This window comes from Littorina saxatilis, linkage group LG6 (genome assembly GCF_037325665.1).
Source record: "Littorina saxatilis isolate snail1 linkage group LG6, US_GU_Lsax_2.0, whole genome shotgun sequence".
Taxonomy (NCBI): domain Eukaryota; kingdom Metazoa; phylum Mollusca; class Gastropoda; order Littorinimorpha; family Littorinidae; genus Littorina; species Littorina saxatilis.
The window spans coordinates 7,329,691-7,356,403 of record NC_090250.1 but is presented as its reverse complement, the minus strand read 5'-3'; the positions used below and the strand labels follow the sequence as shown (position 1 = coordinate 7,356,403).

The 26,713-nt window shown below is 41.1% G+C and overlaps 2 protein-coding genes across 3 annotated transcripts in view; one reads left to right on the top strand and one right to left on the bottom strand.

The window, feature by feature from the left end:
- LOC138968394 (iduronate 2-sulfatase-like) overlaps window positions 1–1,408 on the top strand; it is an 8,350-nt gene extending 6,942 nt beyond the window's left edge. Inside the window, exons 8-9 of the mRNA XM_070340977.1 lie at window positions 245–462; window positions 671–1,408. Of these exons, the coding sequence (XP_070197078.1) occupies window positions 245–462; window positions 671–1,222 (770 nt within the window). The 3' untranslated portion in view covers window positions 1,223–1,408. The remainder of the gene's footprint in view (window positions 1–244; window positions 463–670) is intronic.
- Window positions 1,409–2,627: 1,219 nt separating this feature from the next.
- The window catches only part of LOC138968393 (uncharacterized), a 28,441-nt gene continuing 4,355 nt past the window's right edge, over window positions 2,628–26,713 (bottom strand). The window contains exons 1-4 of one of the 2 annotated variants that reach the window (XM_070340976.1): window positions 19,388–19,888; window positions 17,351–17,467; window positions 14,950–15,031; window positions 2,628–11,928 (exon numbers count right to left, since the gene is read on the bottom strand). In XM_070340976.1, coding sequence (XP_070197077.1) covers window positions 11,775–11,928; window positions 14,950–15,031; window positions 17,351–17,467; window positions 19,388–19,430 — 396 coding nt within the window. In that variant the 5' untranslated portion in view covers window positions 19,431–19,888 and the 3' untranslated portion in view covers window positions 2,628–11,774. Of the gene's footprint in view, window positions 11,929–14,949; window positions 15,032–17,350; window positions 17,468–19,387; window positions 19,889–26,713 lie in introns of those variants that run through there. The other variant, XM_070340975.1, reaches the window with a different exon arrangement.

Genomic DNA, 26,713 nt, shown 5'->3' with positions numbered 1-26,713 from the left:
AAGCAAGCGTACCCAATCGTTCACAACCCAGACAATCCTGACAGAGTTGTTTTTTTCTCCGAAAAGCGTCTATTCAATTGCCGAAGTTCAACTTGTACATGTTTCGTTAGTCTGTAATTCAACTTTCCATAGACTTACCTTTCTTAGTTTTTTCTTGTTGTGTTTTTTTTCTTGTCTTTTTGTTTATTTTTGTTTTTATTGTTGTTGTTTTTATTTTTGAATAAAAATATGCTCAAACCGACAGGCTGGTCTCTGGGAGAGCACGAAGAGTGGTGCAAGTTCAGCAACTTTGACATCGCTGTCCGCATCCCCATGATCATCCACGTGCCCGGTGTCACCTCGCCTAAAGCACCCCCTGGGAAAACGTTCCCTTTTATCGACCCTTTGGAGCAAACAGGCAGAAGCGGTAACGCTAACACTGACAAGTCCGACCAATCCCACCACTCTCACACTCAAGAACAGGTAAGATTTTTGTTTTAATCTTAAAACTAAAAATTCAAAAAATAAAAACGGGGGGGGGGGGGGGGGGGGGAGTAAGATCTTATTCTCGGGTTCATAAAGTGTGTACAGACTCCCTCCCTCCAGGCCGAATTCTCAGATTTTTGGAGGACTTAAAACAGGGGTTTCAGTGTAGTGAAAGTTGTCACTTCTCTCCCATCCACTGTCACAGGGGACAAAGTGTGACGGCGGAGGAGATTGCAGGTCAGCGGGGGGCTACGTAACCCAGGCTCTGGTGGAGGCAGTGGACCTCTTCCCCACGCTGTCCGAACTGGCCGGACTGACTGTGCCCCCCACCTGTCCCCCTGACGACGCGCAGGTGGCGTTGTGCTCCCAGGGTTCAAGCCTCGTACCGCTCATCAAGAACCTGACGGAGCCGTCCTACAACATGACGCTCGCCTGGAAGCAGGCGGTCTTCAGCCAGTACGACCGCCCCTCCTACTTCCCGCAGCAGGACAGCGACGGGCCGCGGTGGTTCAACGTCAAGATCATGGGCTACAGCATGCGCACAGCTCACCATCGCTACACGGAATGGGTGGCCTATGATGTCGATACCTTCACTGCGGACTGGACCAAGCTGTACGCCCGTGAGCTTTACCTCCACGAGCAAGACCCCGAGGAAAACTGGAACATGGCGGAAGTGACGTCACAGCAAGACCTGGTGACGCAGCTTTCTGGGCAGCTGAGGGCTGGGTGGAGAGCAGCTCTGCCGAAGGAACTTTAATGATATGACACATGTTTTCTGTTTGATTTTATGCTTTTTGTGTTCCAGCATTTAATATTGTTTGTGAGGATAAGGCCTGCATTTGTATATCTGTTTGACTGATTTTTTGTGGTTGTATATTTTTATTTTTATTTCTGTGCATGGTGCTTTGTCTTTTCTTGACACTCATTAAACAGCAGGCCCTTGTTTTGACTCTCAGTTCTAATTCTCACAGTCATTTGTAGTTCACTTATTGATTTGTTCGTTTGCAACTGTTTCTTTAAACCCCCGGTATAGGGGTGTGTATAGGATTCGGTCGATGTCTTTGTTTGTTTGTTTGTTTGTGTGTTTGTGTTCGCATATAGATCTCAAGAATGAACGGACCGATCGTCACCAAACTTGGTGAACAGGTTCTATACATTCCGGAGACGGTCCTTACAAAAATTGGGACCAGTCAAACACACGGTTAGGGAGTTATTGGTGGATTAAGATTCTACAAGGACTTATAGAGGGACATATTAATGGTCAAAGGGAAATAACCTTCTCAGTTGGTGGCAGTGAGAATGGTTATTTCCCTTTGGCCAACGGGGGTGTTTTTCCTACCTCGGAGGAATTTCTTGTTAAACATGTTTTCCGTTTAGCTTGAGAATACTATAATGTTGCCTGTCTTTGTTATTGTAGAAGTGTTTGTGTTTGAGAGATACGAGTATCACTCTTTCTGCATCTCTGTGCCGCAAGTTGTGGACAACACACAAGCAGGCATGGAAATTGAAAATTGTAAAAAAGGCGGAAAATTTATAACTGAAGACGCGAAGCGTCAAGTCGACGGCGCGAAGCGCCTAACCTTACTAGGGGGGTCCGGGGGCATGCTCCCCCGGAAAAATTTTTCTCCAAAGAACCCAGATGGTGCAATCTGGTGTCATCTGAGCTCCAAGTTTGCCATTAAATTCTGTTTTTAGAATCAGAGTTTTTAGTACAAAAATGTACCAATTTTTGCTTTTTTGAAGAAAAAAAATATATACATGTATTATATGGTTTAAATTTAAAAAAATTTTATCTGTTGAGACAAACAGGACAATGTAACTTGTAACACAATCTGTGCAATCTGGTTTACTTTCAAACATAAAAGTTCAATAACTGAGGCGGGCGGTAGCAATGCGTGAACAAAGTACGGAAAGTTTTCGCGGGCTTTTGCGCAAAGGCCAAAGTAACCGGTGCTTTTTTTGTGTGCCTCCCCCCTTTATTTTTTCGGCGGACACTTTTGCATTTTCGGCGGAACAAAAAAAGAAATCGGCGGAAATCCGCCGTTCGGCGGACAATTCCCATGCCTGCACAAGACATCATCAACAACAAAACATACACAATATTATTAAAACAATCAAACACATTAACCAAACACAAGTTCACACATACAAACAAGAAAGGGTCAGGTGGAATGACAAATTTATTCAATATCAAAAGCGGCAAAGCACTGAACAAAATTTGTAAGAAAATAACCTGCAAAAGTAAAATGTTAGCAGGCCGAGCCAAGAAAAGCGCACACATTGGAACAAGTTGGCTTAAATTCAGTTTGTTGCACGTCCATTTGATGAAAACCATTCGACAAAGGACAATGTGAGCAGGCAGGGTCCAGAAAAGTGCACAAATTGGAACAAATAGGCTTTGATTCATCCGTCAAATTTTACGACAAATCTCTGGCTTAATCATTCATCCATGAAAATCCATGCCAACTTAAAAAAGCACTTGGTCTGCACATAAAGTGCTGTTTCAAAAAGGTCCATTGCAAAACAACTGAATGACTGTAGTAAGTAAGACAGACATTTTAAAGGATTACCGACAAAATTAGCACTGTTTTCTTTTCTGTTTCGACTTCGATCATTACACAAACCTTCTACACAAATGGCACACAGACAATGACAACATCAACTCTATAATGATTTTTAAGCACATACATAAAAACGCAGTTTAATATACACAAACCATCTTTAAAAGTGGTACATGTACAAGGTTAATCAAAAGTTGTTAAAAATGTCAGTGGTGTTGTACATGTGGACTCAATGTGGTCGACACCAATTTACCCGCAAGGTACTGGCTTTGAAATAGCTTGCCATAGGATTAAGTTATGATTCCTTCATAGATTGGCTGTTCATTTTGGTGGATGCATGACGCGTTCTTTCTTTCTTTCTTTATTTGGTGTTTAACGTCGTTTTTAACCGTTAAAGGTTATATCGCGACGGGGAAAAGGGGGAGACATGACACGTTCTTTGACTAGATCTACGTGAAGAAAACTTCAATGACACTCCCTTCTTCTGCAAGCAACCATGTGCACTACTCAGATCTGCCTATGACACGTGCTATGAACAAGCTTCCATTTAGACAGATACCAAAAATCAACAGCCTAGCGGCTCCTTCCGCAGAGTAGGAACTTTTTGCAAAATAATATTGCAGATTGGCATAGGTGAAACAAAATGAATTCAGCTGAATATCCGACATAAATCTTGGACAGATCTAAGGTGTTGCACATGATCGTTAACGTCAGAAGGATGGTACCTTTAAAAATAGTCCAGGAACACTCCAGGTGACAAAAGAGAAAAATTATGCGCCTGTGTGTGTGTGTGTCTGTGTGCGAGCATCCGTCCGTGCGTGCGTGTGCGTTAGCTTGCACATTATGTAAACATGTTTACATGAAAAGTCCTCTTGATATGTTCACAAGTGTCAGTGTGTGTTGCTTTGTTTGTCTTGTTCGCAAGTCATGGCCACATACATTGCTCGAGTGCTTCTTTGTTGCAAACATTTACAAGAGCTGCCCAGTTTTATGAACAGTAACAGACTATGGTATCAAAGACAGTCAACCCCTTAAACAGTGCTTCAGCATGCACATGCAAAACAGCCTTTTGAAAAATTCCAATAACCTACAATTCTTGTTTTCTGATTCGGAATTTTGGAACGTACGCAGTCTATGTGTTTTTTGATTTTGAAAAGATTCCCTAAACTACAGCCACAACAATATCTGCAGAAGAAAAACAAACACACAAGACAGATATACAGGCAGCCAAACGACGGAGCCACCATTGTTTCCAAGGGTGAATTACTTGTAGAAATTGAATTACTTGTAGAAATAACAGAAAACAGAAAAAAAAAATGAAAAATTGACCACAATCCTGATTACTTTCCAGCTTTTCACGAATTAAATTCCAGGTACCGGTACCGGCTTACACAAAAGATTTTTGGCAGGTTCTTTCTCTATTAACTAAGTTATTTCCTGAACAACTTTTCCAATAAACAAATTGAGAGAAAGGCTTTAAATGGCTATCATTTTCTATTTCATTCACTTGGGAGTTTACTGTTCACAATACCGGAAAAGCCCTGACATGAAATGAGGATTGGACTGAAGTGTCTCAAACCACTGATAGAAAAATAAGATCAAACTGACTCAAGGGACAAACTTCAAAGGTAACACAGGTTACTTCCCTTGGGTTTACACCTGAGGCGGTGGGGTGGATTAATGAGGGTGGGATGGGGATAAGAATGTTGGGGACCTGGAAGAGCGTCGCTGATTAATAATCAAGGTGGAGCAAATTGCCTTCACCACAAAGATGACAGCTGACAAAAGCTAGTGAAAACCGACATCAGCACAGTCACACGTCTTCACATTACACACGTTAAAAAAAAAAAGATAGTCTTCACGAGCTACGTGTAAACAGCAACAGCTGGCTTGACATGTATTGACACACTTAAAGGCCAACTCTGCCTCATAAAAACAGTTCTCCTCGCTGTCTCAGATTTGGCCAGGCTTTAACATGGGAAAAGACCATCCCTCCACTTGGTCACATACCAAATATCAACACTGACTGCTTGCTGTGGTGAGTTGGAATTTTTGCATGAATAAATTTGTTTTCAAAATTAATTCTTTAAAACAATACCAGTCTGCTGCTGCTGGTGCTGCTGCGTTCTTGGGCTCAAACTCCCACGTACACTCGTGTTTTTTTGCACGAGTGGAATTTTACGTGTATGACCGTTTTTTACCCCGCCATTTAGGCAGCCATACGCCGTTTTCGGAGAAAGCATGCTGGGTATTTTCGTGTTTCTATAACCCACCGAACTCTGACATGGATTACAGGATCTTTTTCGTTGCGCACTTGGTCTTGTGCTTGCGTGTACACACGGGGGTGTTCGGACACCGAGGAGAGTCTGCACACAAAGTTGACTCTGAGAAATAAATCTCTCGCCGAACGTGGGGACGAACTCACGCTGACAGCGGCCAACTGGATACAAATCCAGCGCGCTACCGACTGAGCTACATCCCCGCCCCAAACAATACCAGTGTGCACAGAGGGCCCCCAGGCTGCTCATTGTTGGTATGTGACCAAGTGGATGGTCTTATCCCCTGTAACACCCAGGCTGTTCAGTGTTGGTATGTGACCAAGTGGATGGTCTTATCCCCTGTAACACCCAGGCTGTTCAGTGTTGGTATGTGACCAAGTGGATGGTCTTATCCCCTGTAACACCCAGGCTGTTCAGTGTTGGTATGTGACCAAGTGGATGGTCTTATCCCCTGTAACACCCAGGCTGTTCAGTGTTGGTATGTGACCAAGTGGATGGTCTTATCCCCTGTAACACCCAGGCTGTTCAGTGTTGGTATGTGACCAAGTGGATGGTCTTATCCCCTGTAACACCCAGGCTGTTCAGTGTTGGTATGTGACCAAGTGGATGGTCTTATCCCCTGTAAAAACCTTTCTTTTCTTTCTTTATTTGGTGTTTAACGTCGTTTTCAACCACGAAGGTTATATCGCGACGGGGAAAGGGGGGAGAGGGGATAGAGCCACTTGTCAATTGTTTCTTGTTCACAAAAGCACTAATCAAAAATGTGCTCCAGGGGCTTGCAACGTAGTACAATATATTACCTTACTGGGAGAATGCAAGTTTCCAGTACAAAGGACTTAACATTTCTTACATACTGCTTGACTCAAATCTTGACAAACATTGACTATATTCTATACAAGAAACACTTAACAAGGGTAAAAGGAGAAACAGAATCCGTTAGTCGCCTCTTACGACATGCTGGGGAGCATCGGGTAAATTCTTCCCCCTAACCCGCGGGGGGACCAGGGAGGGGTAAATTCTTCCCCCTAACCCGCGGGGGGACCAGGGAGGGGTAAATCCTTCCCCCTAACCCGCGGGGGGGTCATGTTAAATCCTGACCAGATCTGAGAGTGAGACGGTGAGAACTGTTTTCATGAGGCGGAATTGGCCTTTAATCTCTCTAACACCTGGATGGACAAGGAAGATTCCACATAACGTCAGTTGACATTCTACATCACGTCAGTTGACATTCTACATCACGTCAGTTGACATTCCACCAATTGTGACACAAGGCAAAGGCACTTATATCAAAAATATTTTTTTGTAGGTCAAAAATCATAGGGATTACATACTGTAAACAATGCCTACTGACAACAGCAAACGGTTAACTACTTACATGGATAACATGTTAACAACTGACGTGACAACAGAAAGAGTTAGGCTGTATATATGTTATCAGTAAGTTATTAGCATTACTGTTCGAAAAAACGAAAAATGTTTCTACATCCTTATTTTGACTCCATTCCAATCAAGCTAATATGCTAATCAGGTCACATTAATACACAAATTGGTAAATATATGAGCATATCGCCCTATAAATTCCCCCCCCCCCCCCTCAAATGGAGGAATGCCCAGTTCTTTCTTTCTTTATTTGGTGTTTAACGTCGTTTTCAACCATTCAAGGTTATATCGCGACGGGGAAAGGGGGGAGATAGGATAGAGCCACTTGTTAATTGTTTCTTGTTCACAAAAGCATTAATCAAAAAATTGCTCCAGGGGCTTGCAACGTCACGTAGTACAATATATGACCTTACTGGGAGAATGCAAGTTTCCAGTACAAAGGACTTAACATTTCTTACATACTGCTTGACTAAAATCTTTACAAACATTGACTATATTCTATACAAGAAACACTTAACAAGGGTAAAAGGAGAAACAGAATCCGTTAGTCGCCTCTTACGACATGCTGGGTAGCATCGGGTAAATTCTTTCTCGTCCCAACCAATATGGGACTCCCCTTAACCCGCGGGGGGTAATGCCCAGTTTACTCAACTACAACCTAAAGACACATTACCTGTACAGACAACCAAAGAAATATCACTGATAGGAGCTTCAGCTGCAAGCATGTGTACAAAAGGCTTTTTTATGTGTTTTTTTATTTATTTATTCATTCGTCTTGCAATTTACTAGAAAACTAGGTCATCTCCCAGTCATTGAATGCTAGCCTGAAGGTCGCCGTGAGGACAATAACAAGTTTTAAAAAACTCAGAAAATGTGTTACCTGCTGTGGTTTATTTTTCTTTTAACAGGGTCAAGGCCATACATGTAATCAATAATCATTGCTACTGCTTGACTATACATGTATACAGAAACTCTAAATCACCTGAAATATAACCTCGCAGTCTTGCAGTTTAGGATCAGATTCTGAAATATAACCTCGCAGTTTTGCAGTTTATGGATCAGATTTTGAAATGAATCCTAATCTTGTATTGATTTCTGTTTACATTGTATCTAACGGAAGTTCAGACCCATACATATTTGCATAATAACCCATCCAACATGTGGGCAATTCACAGAGGAAAACAATAGCTACATTAAACATCTGGTGCACTCTAGATCCGTCCGTATCTCCGCAACACCTCCATAAAAACACACTATTACAACAGATTACTGTGAGCATTCGAAACTCAGGTTTCCGACAGTTGTTTGCGACATACAGAGTTGAGAATACTGATTTGTGGTCATTCAGATATGCTGGTGGTTAAAATTTGTCATGATAAAAGACACAAAGGCATGGACAGTATGTATAATGCGGTTTGAGTAGGCATCAATGATTGTTTAACTGAATGCGGCGACCACAAGCAGAACAAATTAATTCTATTTAATTAGTTTTGGCAAAGCGCAAAACTTAAATACAGCCCGCTAAAAATTAAAGTATTGTTGATATTAAACCAGCGTAATTTGTTTAACATTTTCTACCTCACCTATGTTGACCAAGTTTTTTTATTGCCGAGACCAGCTGTGCTGCAGCAGGTCACTCAGTATTGTAGTAACTGTGTATCAACACGCTGGAATGCAGGCGTTAGATGGGCGTTACAGGAAGCGACTGAAGCTAACAGTCTGAGCGGATATATTCATACCTGGTCAGATAGACCCATATGAGTGGGTACGGATATATCCGTACCTGGGAGACAATGAGTTAACTAAGAATAACCCAGGGAAATATTTCAAAGTCACAGTTAAGAAAAATCTTGAACTTCAAAAGCAAGCACCCACTTGTCAATGTGCAGAGAACTATTGATGATAAACTCCATGCCTGCAAAATTCAAGCACACAGGAAGCTTCCTTTCAACTCTCAAAAACATTTCTCAATTCCAAACCAGCTACCATTAAGCCCAACTGATAATTTATTCAAAGACTGTCAGTCCTATCCAATGAGATTTCTCTTTCAGTAACCAAGTCAAGCAAAAACGAAAAGCAATTCATAATCAGTAAGTGAATTAAGGAAAATGTGTTCAATGTACAGTCTACTCAAGCACCAAGCATCAGTTCTGGCAAAAGGAAAAACCAACAAACTTTGTGGTCACCATCATGCTACATACTGTACACACACACAAAGGAACAATAAAATGTGCAATCGGAGCAATAAAACGAGAATACATTACACGCAAAAATGATTGACGTTCGTTCTGTACACGCACAACACACTGAATGAAAGGTATGGTGACAACACTCCTCGCACACAAAGTATTTAAAAACACAGCCGCAGTTCACACAAATGTCTTTGCTCACACATACAAAACAATTTTTTTTTTAATTAAAAGAGCGGCATACGCCCAAAATTGGTCCTCCTAAAACAACACTCCTTTGCAAAAAGGTGTGGTATTTTCACAATCCAAAGAGTTGTCATGGCAACTGTCCCGTTTCTTGTTGCAAGGAACACTCCCCACAATGATTCTCCTTTAATTGTTTTAAATCTGTGCATCAAGGAGGACACATTATAAAATAATCAGTGGTATGCATCAGCTCTGCACTTAGGAATCTAAAAAAAAACCTGTTAGTTTGGTTTGACTTTTTTAAATATGAAATAAAAAGATAGCAATTAAAACCAGTACAACAGGCTGATTCTTCCTTCCTTTGTTTTACCACTAGTAGTAGTACCCCCCCCCCCCCCCTTTTTTTTTTTAATCTAAAAGCAAATATGCAATAAAAAATATCTTTGGTAAATGGTAACTGTATCAGTAACCAGCTAAAGGTCAAGCAGCAATGATAGCATTGCATGATTTAAATATCCAGGTGACCTAGTATTTGGTTGCATTGCCCCATAAACATTTTCATTCATAGTCATACATATCCATCTTTTTGCAGTATTCCTCTGAGAAAAAAAAGAAGACCAAATACAAGTTGTTTTATTGCAATGTGTGAGTGCTTTGGCTTGATACATGTTATTTTGGTACACATCTTTGTTGTACTAGATGCACACAGTTTGTTGGATGGAAAGTGGTCATTTCAGCATATTGTGGTCTCACACCATTACTGAAAGAATAATTTCTTCTTCTTCGTTCATGGGCTGAAACTCCCATGTACACTCCTTTTTATTGCACGAGTGGGTTTTTACTTGTACAGTATGACCGTTTTTACCCCGCCGTTGAAAGACTGATTAAAAGTTGTATCAATTAAGTCAAATTCTCTTATCATGCATATGGAGTATGTTCTAGAAAGTTTAAAAAATACACAACTCAAAATGTAAATATCTCCCACATGGAACCAACGGCTGTAAGCTGTTGGTTCCGCACGCAACAGTTTTGTTAATCAGTGATGATGAGTGATGGGTATATGATAAATACAGTAAAATGGGGAATGTTTACATGAATTTGTTCATCGCAGCTGGCTTTTTCGGCATGACCAAATTTTGTTCGATATTTTAAGTTTGAGCTGTGGTTTTGGGTATGTACACTGACATGTGCTTGTATAAATAACCCAGTTGTATAAGTTCATTTTAAGCTTGAGTGGAATAAATCAAATAAAATCATGATTCAGGGGTGACAAAAACCAAAAATTGCAGACAACCACACTCAACACTTCATTAAAAACAAGAAATGACATCCTGCCTACGATTGATGGGAGAACAATATTCAACTTGGATGGAGTCCAGAACAATGTTGAAAATAACAAGAAACAAGTCACATCATCATCATTATGACATGTCACACAGAAAAAAAGTTTAAAATACACATTTCGGAAATATAAAATAAAAAATACATAATAAAATCAATAGGTAGTCAGGTCCACAAAAAGTACTTTATTGTCACCTGGTGGTGACATTTCCTTCGTATGCCAAAGGTAGTTTACTCATAATAAATGCGATCAGATCATGCATGTGGCTGGTGCACAGTACACTGTGAAGAACGACTTGCTAACAACAGGGAAAATGCAATGAAGATGACTCCGATACTTCTTACACGCTACAATTTTTTTTTCAATGCATTGTTTCTGAAAAAGTGTGAACTTTTAATTTTCATGCAGATCATTTGAGAACACAGTTACACATCTTAACACTGGGGCTTTCTATAAAAGAACACTGATGACATGCATGTGCATGTCAACTTTCAGAAAAGCAAAATGCGTTTTAATATGTATCAGAGATGTGTTTTTAATGCAGCCTTGCTCTTGCTTATCTGCATCTTCCTTTCCATGCAGCAACAGGATGTGTGTGACAGATGACGGATGAAGATAATTTGTGTGGTCATGACAAGATGAAAGGTGCTCAGCCACTTGTGTGGTTATTAACAACAACAAAAATGATATGAAATGGCGATGTTGTAGCTTCTTTCATGGTGATGTCAAAGTTTCTAGTCCTCGATGTTCTAATGAGTTGAGGATCCTCGATGTTGTACCGAGTCATGGATGCCTTTCATGGTGATGTCATGTTTCTAGTCCTCGATGTTCTAATGAGTTGAGGATCCTCGATGTTTTACCGAGTTATGGATTCCTTTCACGGTGATGTCAATGTTTCTAGTCCGCAATGTTGTCATGAGTTATGGATCCCTTTCATGGTGATAATGTCAATGTTTCTAGTATTCGATGTTCTAATGAGTTATGGCTCATTGATGTTGTGTTATGGATCCATGATGATGTCATGAATTATGGATCCTTGATGTTGTCATGAGTTATGGATTCCTTTCATGGTGATAATGAAATTAATGTCAATGTTTTTAGTCCTGGATGTTCTAATAAGTTATGGATCCTTGATGTTGTCATGAATTATGGACCCTTGATGTTGTCATAAGTTATGGATTCCTTTCATGGTGATAATGTCAATGTTTCTTGTCCTTGATGGTCTAATGAGTTATGGATCCTTGATGATGTCATGAGTTATGGATTCCTTTCATGGTGATGTCAGTATTTCTCATCCTTGATGGTCTAATAAGTTATGGATCCTTGTTGTTGTCATGAGTTATGGATTCCTTTCACGGAGATGTCAATGTTTCTAGTCCTCCTCTTTGTTGAGGTGTTCTGTCTCGGGGCTGTCTGCCGCCTTTTCTTTGTCTGCCGGAGCTGACGTCAAGTCCACGTAGACTCCAGCGTTGCTTGTCGATGACATCTGGATCTGTGTCTTCTTCTCGTAGTCGGCCATTCGCCTCCTGGAAAAGTATTGTGAATGAATAGTTGACAGAATAAAAGACTCAAAATATTAACTCTTACTGAAGAAGTATTGTGAAGGAATAGTTGACAGAATAAAAGACTCAAAATATTAACTCTTACTGAAGAAGTATTGTGAAGGAATAGTTGACAGAATAAAAGACTCAAAATATGAACTCTTTCTTTGTACCACTCCTTCAGCAGATCTTTCTTTCTTTATTTGTTTGTTTGGTGTTTAACGTCGTTTTCAACCGTTCAAGGTTATATCGCGACGGGGAACGGGGGGGGAGATGGGATAGAGCCACTTGTTAATTGTTTCTTGTTCACAAAAGCACTAATCAAACAATTGCTCCAGGGGCTTGCAACGTAGTACAATATATGACCTTACTGGGAGAATGCAAGTTTCCAGTACAGAGGACTTAACATTTCTTACATACTGCTTGACTAAAATCTTTACAAACATTAACTACTTCAGCAAATAAAGCAGTACCTGCTTATCAACCGTGGAAGTAGTACAATCAATACTGCTTGACTAAAATCTTTACAAACATTAACTACTTCAGCAAATAAAGCAGTACCTGCTTATCAACCGTGGAAGTAGTACAATCAATACTGCTTGACTAAAATCTTTACAAACATTAACTACTTCAGCAAATAAAGCAGTACCTGCTTATCAACCGTGGAAGTAGTACAATCAATACTGCTTGACTAAAATCTTTACAAACATTAACTATTTCAGCAAATAAAGCAGTACCTGCTTATCAACCGTGGAAGTAGTACAATCAAGCCCACCAGCTTACCCCTTTAGGTGTACTTATTTTTGCCTATGTGTAGAAAGCTGATGTCATCTCTCTACAATAATGTGAATACAGCTGTTTGGCAAACCACACAAACAAGGGTTGTCTCAAATGACATGGCCCCAAAATATAGGGTCGGTAGGTCGACTCTCTTTCTTTCTTTTCTTCTTTGGATTGAAGTTTTATTTTCCATGTTCACAGTGGCATATGACCGTATTGACCATAAAGTCTGGACAGCCTGCAAAACCTTTTTTTCTTTTAATTCATATTTTCTTTTAAAAGAAATAAAACAAGGGAATCGCAAACAATGGATTTATTTTATTTTATTTTTGCCTTGATAATGACTGCACTGCCACTGACTGTAGAGTGAATTCATCCATGTATTACTTCACACTTTCCAGATTTGTGTTAGAGGAGAGAGCAATTTCCAAAATGACTAGATAAGCTCTTACAGCAGGCAAACCACATCATCATTTCTACTTATAAATATAATGCATGGGCAGGCCCAGGTCACAGCATTATATATTCTATCTTCAACCTTTAGCGATCAGCAGATTGAGTTCATTCAACGCTGTGAGATAGAACTCTGCGGAGATCAGATAGGTTTAGTACGTGACCACTCAATAGGGTTACACACCACTATACTATACATTGCTTGACAAGATAACACACTCTTGACAAAAGATAAATATGTTAACCATGCTCTCCTGACATATATAAAGTCATGGCACGGTCACCATTATCCTGGCTGAATTACAATTAAAATAATGATTGGTCGATGAGTAGAATTATACCTTCATGGTACTCGGTACTGTTATAATGACACACTAATACATTGTCTTTACAGGGTCCCCACTGGTTTTTAGAAACAAAATTCCATGACTTTTCCATGACTTTCCATGAGCCTCAATAACATTTTCCATGACTAGATCCACAGGTCGCCATTTCCGAACACGCAAACTTTTTACGTCTTAATTGTCACTGCCAGTTTTGACACTGGCTTGCTTTGCACTGAATTTGAGTCAGTTTCTACGCAGTGTCTCTTCGACAAGCAAGTCAAGCATTTGCTACGCAGTCAGATTATCGGTAATGTTTGCTGGTCCTTTTCTATGAAAGTAGTGGTCCAGTGAACGATACCTTCCGCCTGTGACTGGACCATGCAGCCACTGTTTGTATCCATCTGCACTTTCGTAAATTCCGTTTCGTAACCGCCACTGTGACTTGACGAACTGTCATTTTTTTCACCGCGATACACAGTTCATTGCGAAGATCTTCCTTGGTAATTCGTTCCAATTCCGCATACTTTTTGTTGTCAAGAAACAACTCGAAAGAAAGTTTCAAACTCATCATCTTCCATCTTACTTGTCGAAGCGCTAAAGTACTTTATCGATGCAAAAACAAAAGCAGAAAACTTCGACGAAACCAACTCAAATGAAGCGCAGACGACACGACGAGATAACGGAAGGAAGTGAACCTCGCTTTGGCTCAAGTGCCCTTGAAAATACCGTTATTCTCGTATGCAAATACGAACGAGAAGTTGGTCATACGAACAAGCCTTGTGCTGGCGACGCAAATCGCTGCTGGCTGGGCAACAAAAATAGCCGCTGGCGTGCTGAAGGTAAAAAAAAATTTCTTTCTTATTTTTGTTAAATTCCATGACTTTCCATGACTTGAATTGAAATTCCATGACTTTCCAGGCCTGGAAAATTAAAAATCAAATTCCATGACTTTCCAGGTTTTCCATGACCTGTACGAACCCTGCTTTATCTCTCATTCCCTCATGTATCCTAAAACCGGCTTAATTGCTAGCTCCTACTATCACTAACCTAGAAACAGGCACATGCTAACACACTCACTCATACTGAGAGACACACTTAAAGTTAAACACACTCACACACATTTTTACACACACACACTCTCTCTCTCTTAGGCCCCCCCCCCCCCCCCCCCCCAAAAAAAAAAGTCTGTTTACGGTAACATAGGCAAAAAAAATAGGGTCGGTAGGTCGGGAATTTTTTTTTTTAAACATATTTTTAAGTTATTTTGCCAAAAAACAAAAACTTGTCTTTAAAAAAAAATTTTTTTTCCCAAATGCCAAAAAAAAGTCTAGGGTCGCGCGAAAAAATAGGGTCGGTCGGGATACCGTAAACAGACTATTTTTTGTTGTTGGCCTTATCACATTCTCATCACATTCTCACACAAACACTCACACACACACAAACTTACTTGCGCATCCTCAGGTAAACAAAGACGCCAACCACTACCAACAGTGCCAGGACCAAGATAACGATCACCACTGTCACCGTCACTGCACAAAAATAAAAAAATTCTTTAGTCTAAAATGTTTTATTTTTTAGGCTTATGGAAACAAATTAGTTAAGAATTAATCCACCATACTATAATCATGCTATAAAATCATATAGAAGAAAAATAATGAATATTTCATGTATTAACTCTTACATAATATAAGTTATCACACTTACAACATGCAACAAAAACTGCAGAGAGAAAAATAAACAATGGCGTTCAGACCTATTCATCAAACAAAAAGCAGCTCAAGACTGAATATATATACACTCTTATAAATAATTAATTGCTTACTATCTACAAACAGTAAATGGTTGTCGTTATAGATAACATTTCCAAAATGTGTCTTACATGCATACATCAATAAATACCAAAATCAAAAGGAAATGTGCAAGTTAATTTTGGTTTGGGAAGCAGACACACACACAACCACACACAAAGTCTCTCCCTCTGTCCCTCTTGAAGCAGACACACACACAACCACACACAAAGTCTCTCCCTGTGTCCCTCTTGAAGCAGACACACACACAACCACACACAAAGTCTCTCCCTCTGTCCCTCTTGAAGCAGACACACACACAACCACACACAAAGTCTCTCCCTCTGGCCCTCTTGAAGCAGACACACACACAACCACACACAAAGTCTCTCCCTCTGTCCCTCTTGAAGCAGACACACACACAACCACACACAGTCTCTCCCTCTGTCCTCTTGAAGCAGACACACACACAACCACACACAAAGTCTCTCCCTCTGTCCTCTTGAAGCAGACACACACACAACCACACACAAAGTCTCTCCCTCTGTCCTCTTGAAGCAGACACACACACAACCACACACAAAGTCTCTCCCTCTGTCCTCTTGAAGCAGACACACACACAACCACACACAAAGTCTCTCCCTGTGTCCCTCTTGAAGCAGACACACACACAACCACACACAAAGTCTCTCCCTCTGTCCCTCTTGAAGCAGACACACACACAACCACACACAAAGTCTCTCCCTCTGACCCTCTTGAAGCAGACACACACACAACCACACACAAAGTCTCTCCCTCTGTCCCTCTTGAAGCAGACACACACACAACCACACACAAAGTCTCTCCCTCTGTCCCTCTTGAAGCAGACACACACACAACCACACACAAAGTCTCTCCCTCTGACCCTCTTGAAGCAGACACACACACAACCACACACAAAGTCTCTCCCTCTGTCCCTCTTGAAGCAGACACACACACAACCACACACAAAGTCTCTCCCTCTGACCCTCTTGAAGCAGACACACACACAACCACACACAAAGTCTCTCCCTGTGTCCCTCTTGAAGCAGACACACACACAACCACACACAAAGTCTCTCCCTCTGTCCCTCTTGAAGCAGACACACACACAACCACACACAAAGTCTCTCCCTCTGTCCCTCTTGAAGCAGACACACACACAACCACACACAAAGTCTCTCCCTCTGTCCCTCTTGAAGCAAGTGAGAGCACACAAAAAAGAAGATGTTTTGTTGAGCTGACCCATCCTGAACTCAGGTCAAAAATGAGTTACTTCCCTTTGGGTCTCATTCTATCCCTGACAGGATGCCTTGGTTTTCCTTCTCTTGAGAGGAAATCGATTTTTTTACATATTTTGATCTTTTCGTACTGTCACTCTTATGGATATAAGCAGATTCGCGATCGTCGATAATGATTTTTCATGGTGTTGTGTAATTTTTAAATTACAAAGGAATTGATATGTAAGACAGTTTCAAGCGAGCTATCTTTCACGGATGTATATACTGTGCAAACTCAACTCAACTCAACTCAACAACTCTAAAGTGTCACGTGATAATCAACTTTGGCTTCGGTGCGCGCCGGTGCAGACGATTTTTTCTGTAACCAGTTGAGAGTGATGCAACCATATATCACGGTCTCCTTCCGACAGCAGTTTCAAAATTTCGACTTGTTTTGACCTTAGAACGATGTCTTTATCATAACTGTGAAGAACAGAACGGAGATCACTGTCGAAGTCGGCCAATCTGCAATCATTTTCGTCTCGCGAACACTGATCTCAAATTTAGATCAGTGCTCGCGAAAAACATATGGGAGATGTCTCCACTGTCACAAAACTCTGTATTCTTGTTTTGATAGATTCGCGCTATAATTCAGCATGCTGTCAAGAGAGAAACTGGCGATAGCCGTGGAGCGATGATTATCAGAATGGAGCTGACCCTCATTAAAATGAACCCTTTGATTTAGCCAATACACTTTAAGATTTGAGATTTCGAACCCCCCCCCCCCCCCCTTCAATTAACACGACATAAAGACAGTTCTCACCTGTACTAGAGCCCTCCTTCTCTGCGGTTTCAGCAGCCATGGTGGTGTTAGTGACAGTTGGGGCGTTGGTTCCATTGTCTGGGGCCACTCCAGGGGCCTGAGTTGTTGATGCAGATGCTGGAAAGGTAGAAGAAAAATGTCATTATGACTGATGTCTTGGGGCGGGGATGTAGCTCAGTCGGTAGCGCGCTGGATTTGTATCCAGTTGGCCCGCTGTCAGCGTGAGTTCGTCCACACGTTCGGCGAGAGATTTATTTCTCAGAGTCAACTTTGTGTGCAGACTCTCCTCGGTGTCCGAACACCCCCGTGTGTACACGCAAGCACAAGACCAAGAGCGCACGAAAAAGATCCTGTAATCCATGTCAGAGTTCGGTGGGTTATAGAAACACGAAAATACCCAGCATGCTTCCTCCGAAAGCGGCGTATGGCTGCCTAAATGGCGGGGTAAAAACGGTCATACACGTAAAAGCCGTGGGAGTTTCAGCCCATGAACGAACAAACAAACTGATGTCAGATCAAGCATGTCCTTCCCATGCGCAAGGATGGGTCAACTGTATGCACTAACCCGCTCGCCCCGAGGTGAGTGAACATGTTGCTGGGCAAGGGGGGGGTAAAAATAGCAAATCACTCGCATGTCAGGCAACTTGCAAGTTGCTGCACTTCTGATTAGTAGCAGTTTCCAACGGTACAGTCCACATCAATATTATTGCAAAATAGATACATCTTTTGCCAATAACTTTCTTATTAGCCTACTTGTTCATAACTTTGACAACAATTTGTTTACCCAATAGTTTGAAAATAGATAGATAGATCTTTTGCCTATAACTTCTCTTATTTGCCTACTTATTCATTGCACTTGGTTTACCCCAAAAGGGCGGGGAAATAGCTTAGTCGGTAGCGTCGCTGGCCTCAAAACCAGTTGTCGCTATTGGCGTGGGTTCGATCCCAATGTTCGGTGAGGGTTTTATTTCCCAGACTCAACTTTGTGCAGACTCTTCTCTGCTTCCGAACACTCCCATGTGCCCACATGCGCACGATAAAGAACCCAAGTTCACAGCGAAAGTCTCAGGGCTTGAAAACATGAATACAGGAAAAAGGGGACAAAAATTGGTAGAGCCGTACTGTACGCAGCTCGCTTCCCCCAGTGAGAAAGCAGCCCGAATTTTCATGAGGGTTTACCCCACAGGACTATGTGAAATCTTATCCTTAATGTCTGACGCATTGAAAATGTTTTCAATTTCATAGTAAAAACTAATATGGCTCTGACATACACTGATACAGTGGAGACTCAGGATATCCAGGTGTGCCTCAGAACATGAATCCAATTTCCATGCCCAGTGTTGATCGGAGCCTCAAAAGACAACAGGTCAGTTAGACCTGCATTGAAAATATGTATCTATAGTAATATAGGTCCAAATATCCTGGCCTTGTCCGCTTGGTTAGTTGTCAGGAAAACTGATGGTCAGAAGAACTCCTACATGTATGCCAAAACTAATGGATGGTCGACCAGACCAATGCGTCAGATCAAAAAGAATGTGTCAATGACCGAAGAGTGAGGCCTGGGGCCAACAATTAATGCATGACTATTATTTCTCATGTAGACAGTTATTCCCTCTCACAGAGTAACAGGGTTACAAGTCTCAGTAATCAAAACCTTCACGTCATATTGAAAGCTTACAGGTTGAGTGCTTCATTCTCCACATTCACTTCTGTTTCTTCTTCTTTGTCTTCATCTAAGGATTAATGCACGGACGAGGACGTAGCTCAGTTGGTAGCGAGCTGGCTTTGTAGCCAGTTGGTCGCTATCAGCGTGGGTTCGATCACCACATTCGGCATTAGATTTTTCGATACTTTGACGAGACAAACCTGATGCTCGTTTGTCGAAGAAGACAGCCACAGCGGGCTTGTTCGAGTCAAAGTATCACACCATATCTTCAGTGTATTACTAATACCTGTCCCAATATAGGCCAACTGGTTTAAAAGGACGTTAAACCTTAATAGTCAGTCAGGATTAATGCATAATGACTTTCCACCTACCCCCAAACCAGCGTTCAAGGAGGGCGCTGCCAGCAGCCGGCATCTTCACTAAAGTAGTACACACTCGAGAGTTGGTGTGAGCAGTTAAATCACACCCTACTTATCCACTGAAGCCTTGAATAATGAACAGCTCAATATAATACTGATCAATATAAAATCCACTTGTTCTGAATCAGTGCACACTGCACACAGGAGAACAGCTCTGCCTGGAAAACTTCTTTCTTTACTCCTTCCTTCTTTTTTCTCTCTTTTTCTTTTGCTGTTTCTTTTTTCGTTTCAGTCACACCACGTGTGTCCACCGTCACACAAGTTATATGATCCAAAGGAATGAACCAGAGCAACTTTTGACCGAGAAAGCAGGTATCTCCTCCTACAAAAGCAGCTTAGGTCAGAGTGGATGCGTGGGTCCCACAAACATGTACAGGTTGGCAGTACCCCCAATCAGTGAATCACTCCATGATCAGCCCTCATGCACACTCTCTCAAACATTACAGTAGAACCCCTGTTTGCTCAGTGCTCTGTTTTTACATTTAGTCAAGTTTTGACTAAATGTTTTAACATAGAGGGGGGGGGGGGAATCGAGACAAGGGTCGTGGTGTATGTGTGTGTGTGTGTGTGTGTGTGTGTGTGTGTGTGTGTGTGTGTGTCTGTCTGTCTGTGTGTGTGTGTAGAGCGATTCAGACTAAACTACTGGGCCGATCTTTATGAAATTTGACATGAGAGTTCCTGGGTATGATATCCCCGGACGTTTTTTTCATTTTTTCGATAAATACCTTTGATGACGTCATATCCGGCTTTTTGTAAAAGTTGAGGCGGCACTGTCACACCCTCATTTTTCCATTAAATTGATTGAAATTTTGGCAAAGCAATCTTCGACGAAGGCCGGGGTTTGGTATTGCATTTCAGCTTGGTGGCTTAAAAACTAATGAGTGAGTTTGGTCATTAAAAATTGGAAACTTGTAATTAAAATCATTTTTTTATTAAACGATCCAAAAACAATTTCATCTTATTCTTCGTCATTTTCTGATTCCAAAAACATATACATATGTTATATTTGGATTAAAAACAAGCTCTGAAAATTAAAAATATAAAAATTATGATCAAAATTAAATTTCCGAAATCGTTTTAAAAACTATTTCATCTTATTCCTTGTCGGTTCCTGATTCCAAAAACATATAGATATGATATGTTTGGATTAAAAACACGCTCAGAAAGTTAAAACGAAGAGAGGTACAGTAAAGCGTGCTATGAAGCACAGCGCAATCGCTACCGCGCCAAACAGGCTCGTCACTTTCACTGCCTTTTGCACTAGCGGCGGACTACGTTCAGTTTCATTCTGTGAGTTGCACAGCTTGACTAAATGTAGTAATTTCGCCTTGCGCGACTTGTTTGTTGTTTAGGCCTAAAAAAAAAATAGGTGTGGTTACGGTAACCCGACCTACCCTAATTTTAGGGGCCGATCCTATAACTTTTTATTACATTTGTCAACAAAAAAACAAAAAACCCAGTGCAAAAAACGCAATGAAAGCGAAAGCGCCCGAGTCGCACACTTATTTCCCTGTCAAGTAGGTTTAATTTGTACACATTAGAAAAAAAAGTAAAAAAAAAAAAAAGGGATTGCCTACCTACCTACCCTATTTTTTTTGGCTATGTTACCGTAACCACACCTATTTTTTTTTTTGGCCTTATCTCAGTTATTTGTATGCTTTGTATGCTCGTTTAATTTGTGTTAGTTTGTTTAAGAATGAATTTGTAAAGCGCCTGGAGCCAATTGATGGGACTCGCGTTATGGAAAAGTTATTTATCATTATTATCATTTAATTTAAGACCCCCCCCCCCCCCCCCCCATATTAGACTCCCTCCTTAAAAATCTGTTCTCAGATTTTTTTTTATAACCCCTGTAAATTTACCCCCATTTTAAGACTATCCCCATTTTAAGACTATCCCCATTTTAAGACTATCCCCTTTTTAAGACTATCCCCATTTTAAGACTATCCCCTTTTTAAGACTATCCCCTTTTTAAGACTATCCCCTTTTTAAGACTATCCCCTTTTTAAGACTATCCCCTTTTTAAGACTATCCCCTTTTTAAGACCTGATTTTCTCAGATTTGTGAAGGTCTTGGAAGGGGGGTTCCACTGTACTACTACTGTGGTGATAACCAGAGGGTGATATCACTCAATAGACAGCTAGGTGCTTCACTGACACATGATACAGTCATACTGATAATGATATCCATGTACCGCCTGACTCTTTCTTTCTTTATTTGGTGTTTAACGTCGTTTTCAACCACAAAGGTTATATCGCGACGGGGAAAGGGGGGAGAGGGGATTAGAGCCACTTGTCAATTGTTTCTTGTTCACAAAAGCACTATAATCAAAAATTTGCTCCAGGGGCTAGCAACGTAGTACAATGTATTACCTTACTGGGAGAATGCAAGTTTCCAGTACAAAGGACTTAACATTTCTTACATACTGCTTGACTAAAATCTTTACAAAAATTGACTATATTCTATACAAGAAACACTTAAATAAGGGTACAAAGAGAAACAGAATCCGTTAGTCGCCTCTTACGACATGCTGGAGCATCGGGTAAATTCTTCCCCCTAACCCGCCTGACTCAGATGCACACAAACTGACATTAAAGACTGAAAGAGGCAGCTTGCTGTGACATGGTGACAATTGTGTTAAAACCTGTTTTCAAGCCAGTATGCAAATGGCGTCAGCAACACCAGGACGAGAAAAAGAAAAGAGGAGCAGGAATATACCACAAAGAAGAAACCATCAACAAGGATTCAGGAGGGAGGGAGAGAGAGAGAGAGAGAGAGAGAGAGAGAGAGAGAGAGAGAGAGAGAGAGAGAGAGAGAGAGACCAGAGAGAGAGAGAGAGAGAGAGAGACCCGAGAGAGAGAGGCTACAAATGCATGCATGCAGAGAGAGAGAGAGAGGGCTATAAATGCATGCAACTACAGTTGCCTAGCAGAAAGAAAGAAAAGTGTTTTGCCTGAACGACTGAAGGACATGACTCTTTATAATGTTTGTGTTACTGTTAGTTTAGTTAAAGCTTGCATTGAAAACTGCTTCCTCTTTAAATATCAAGTCCTTAAAGTCACAGTACGCCTCCCGTAAACCATCACAGATACTGTCAGGCTTTTAAACACAGTACAAACACCCTTTCATTTGAACGCTCACCGAACGGGAACATCCTAGGTGCCCTACATAAAGAGCAAGCAATTTTCAAAGAATTAATTTTGCGGATTGTCTCCTCTCAAAATCGGACCGTGGTGCGTTTGGGCGCTAGACCTAACTTTTAAAATCTAAATAATAAATTGACAGCTTGTTACACAAACATTCTTAAATCATAAAAGAATTCTTTTTTCATCAAGACAAGATCAGTACAATTCGAAGTTTTGAAAGTTTAAAAAAAAGAAAAGCCCAGAAGCAGGGTCACGCAAGGTCGTGGTTCTCGTAGCAGACGACAGTTTATGCCTATCGCCAGTTCCTCTGAACAGTCAAAAACTATTGCGCGATTCTTGTGAATCACAGCTGTTTGTTTCGTATAGATTCAGAGGTACATAATAACGTGCTATTGCAGATAAGCTTACAGCGAGTCGCATTCAAATTACAAACTGACGACTACATTGTGAAAAAAGGAAATTGGACCACAAGGGTTCAGGATGGCTCAGGGGTAAGATAAACCACGCAAAAATGAATTCTTTGAAAATTGCTCGCTCTTTACGAAGGGCACCTACTACCTACGGTGTTCTCAAGCGGTGAGTGTTTAAATGAAAGGGTGTTTGTACTGTGTGTAAAAGCCTGACAGTATCTGTGATGGTTTACGGGAGGCTTACTGTGCCTTTAAAATAATTGTCAGAAAAGTATGGAGCCTTTTTTCTCACTATTTCATACTCAAGGCACAATACATGTAGTGTAATACTAAATGACATTGTATGACTATCTATGAGACAGCTACACAGATGATCTATGATTTATACTTATAGTTCTTTGTATTACATCCTCTTCAATCATGCGAGTCAGCTTTGATCTGTCAGCATGTTTTTCTTGCCAAATTCTTTTGACAGAAGCAGTACTGTTAGTGTTGTCAATATATGTGTTGCGCTCATTCATAGTTTTACTGTTATAAAGACATGAGAAAGTCTCAGGAGAGTTTTGAACATTTAAGTTGCATGTTACATGAAAACCTTCCCATACTAAATAACAATAGCTGGCACAAGTGTTTGTAATGACATAAATTCTGTGTGCAGACACTCCCCCCCAGACGGTCAGATCAATAGTACAGTGGAACCTGCCTTTTAAGACCCAGTTTGAGAGACTTTCTGTTGATAACCTGTAAATTAAACCCCATTTTAAGACCCAGTTTGAGAGACTTTCTGTTGATAACCTGTAAATTAAACCCCATTTTAAGACTCAGTTTGAGAGACTTTCTGTTGATAACCTGTAAATTAAACCCCATTTTAAGACTCCATCCTTTTTAATTTAAGACCTGATCAGATTTGCTTAGGTCTTTAAAGAGGGGTTCCACTGTATCCCTTTGAGTGAAGTTAAGATTCACTGGCCTGGCCGTCTAGTGGAAAAAAAACTTCAACCTCTGCAGGCCTGCTTAGCCAAACAATATCTTCCGGAAGAGATCATCAAAGCCAGTGAACACACTACATTTCAAAGCTCCAGCAATTACGCCTGACAAGGAAACCTCTACAATCCTTCTGTTCACCGGTCGCTGAACATTCCTTAAAAAATACAAAAAGCGACTCACTGCTGTTCAAGTCAGTTCTAAAATTAAATTCAAGAAGGAAAAAATCGAACTCTCATAGCTCTAACACAAACAGGATTCTCAGCAGGGAATCAAAGGAAATTATTTATAAATTATGCAAATTTACCCAAGGAAAATAATTGAGTAAGGAAAAATCTCAGATTACATGATAAAGTTTGACACCGTTGGTGCAGTTTTCCTGGGACAGTCAGTCTTCTTCTTGTCGTTCGCTGTTAGATCGTCAGTCTGGACTGCAGGGCAAGAATGGAGCCCGGCGCTGCACCTGCCTGGCGGGACTTCGCAGGGCGAGCACCATTGCGTGCATTTCGGACTGTCGACATTTCATTTTTGCGATTTGCGTGGTGCGCATGTTGGCCCAGATCCTCGGAGTGCGACTTAGGTTTCTTTCGGGGTTACCACGCCCTTAGTTCCTGGCTCAAAAACCTAACCCTGGGAACACATGGGGGATTTCTTACCGGGGGGGGGGGGGGGGGGGGGGGGTGGTCCCACCCCGGGGCTGGGGCTAGAGCTTTTAATGCAGCTCTAATACTCGCATGGTGTAACCGTCATCGGACACGTAGGACATTTTATAGGGTTGTCAGTTCGATCTGCCAACACACCCTGTCCTGGTAGAGACACCGCTAGTTGGTCCGAATTCCGAATTCGCAGCTGCCATGGCCCCATATCTGGGGGCCGTTCCCCTATCCGCCACCTGGGGACCCTTTTAAATGTATTAGTCTCGGTACCCATCCCGAAAAAATCTGTGGGTGACTACCGCTGTACGTTGAAGGAAACTTTTTGGGGGTACAGAATTTAAACATGTAGAGAAGAAAACCTCACTCTACCTAAATAGAATACATACATGTAGAAAAATAGGAATCCCGTAGTGGTCCCTATCCTACCATTGCATACCTTTACCAGGGTTAGGTATGTATGACTATGACTATGAGTAAGTTACTAGGATGGGCATGACCCGGTCAACACTTGACACTAATCTGACCTGGGGTTATAGGCATCCATAATGACAAAGGTATGACATCCACTATTTAATTATGTGGAACAGTAGAACCCCCTTTTAAGGGCTTAAACCTTCCTCTCTTTTAGGACCCTGTTTTCTCAGATGTTTTGTTCATCCTTTGTAAATTTACCCGCCTCATTTTTAAAAACTGATATATATATATATATATTCTAAAATAAAAAATTGTCTTTAAATTAATAAAAGCGGGTTCCACTGTATTCATCCAGCGGAAACAATCCTGTTCAAACCAAAATGTAGTTATCAATTATGGCAACAGCCGAGTAATAATAGTCCTCATATATTGTGGTAAATTATGGTCAGTTGTATTTACAGTTTACTAATTTACTTGTCTCCACTTAAACATGAAAAATAAATAATCTCATGGATTTGCTGCAATTTCCACAACGTAGAGAGATCTTGAAAACTTTACTCTGAGTCTGACTCAAGTCGTTCTCCTCATCTAACAGTTATGACGATCAATACCATCCGCTGCACCAACAGTTTGCTGTAACGGGATATTAAGTCTCGCAGTGTGTCATCCCATGGAGTGAGCCAATAACTGTGAAGTGTAATCCTTGATAAAAAGGGTCAACACGCACATGCATGCGATAGGCGATTGCACACATAGTTAATGAGTTATGGCAGTAAAGCCCTGGCTTATTGATTGCTTGGTAACGCTGCTTGCCAAGAACCCAGTGGCATGAATCACTCTATCAGAACAAAGGGGAAGTGAGTAACTCTATCCTCCCTGACTCCTAGGGTCCTTGTTCCGCTGCCTCTTGACACAATAAACGCCTGTGCTGGCACAGGTTTCACCTTACAGTTACACTAACCATTACTGTCAAGGCCAACTGCCGTCACTGCAGTGCATTGAAGTGCCTAAGTTCCTAACATTGAAATTGTACAGGTGTAACAAAAATAACATTAGGCCCCAAAAAAAAATAGGTGTGGTTACGGTAACATAGCCAAAAAAAATAGGGTAGGTAGGTAGGCAATCACTTTTTTTTTTTTTTACTTTTTTTTCTAATGTGTACAAATTAAACCTACTTGACAGGGAAATAAGTGTGCGACTCGGGCGCTTTCGCTTTCATTGCGTTTTTTGCACTCGGGTTTTTTTTTTGTTTTTTTTTGTTTTGACAAATGTAATAAAAAGTTATAGGATCGGCCCCTAAAAATAGGGTAGGTCGGGTTACCGTAACCACACCTATTTTTTTTTTAGGCCTTACCAATACCACTGTTGGAAACCAATCATGCAAAATACGTATGTACAACATACCTGTTCAAGTACAGTCACCGTAACTAGTCATTCATGAAGTTCAGACTGAAGAACAGTGACAAATTTATCACAAACCAATTTAGCTTCTTTTGACAAAAAACTTTTAAGGGCGGGTGGGGGGCAGGACATAGGGTCCAGGGTTTCATTTACTAGTGCGCCTTGCGCCATTGACGCATAACAATTAACATCTCAAAATGTCCCATTGGAATTGCCTTCAGTGCATCAAAGGGTGCACTGACTGAGATTACGTACTACTGCGCCACC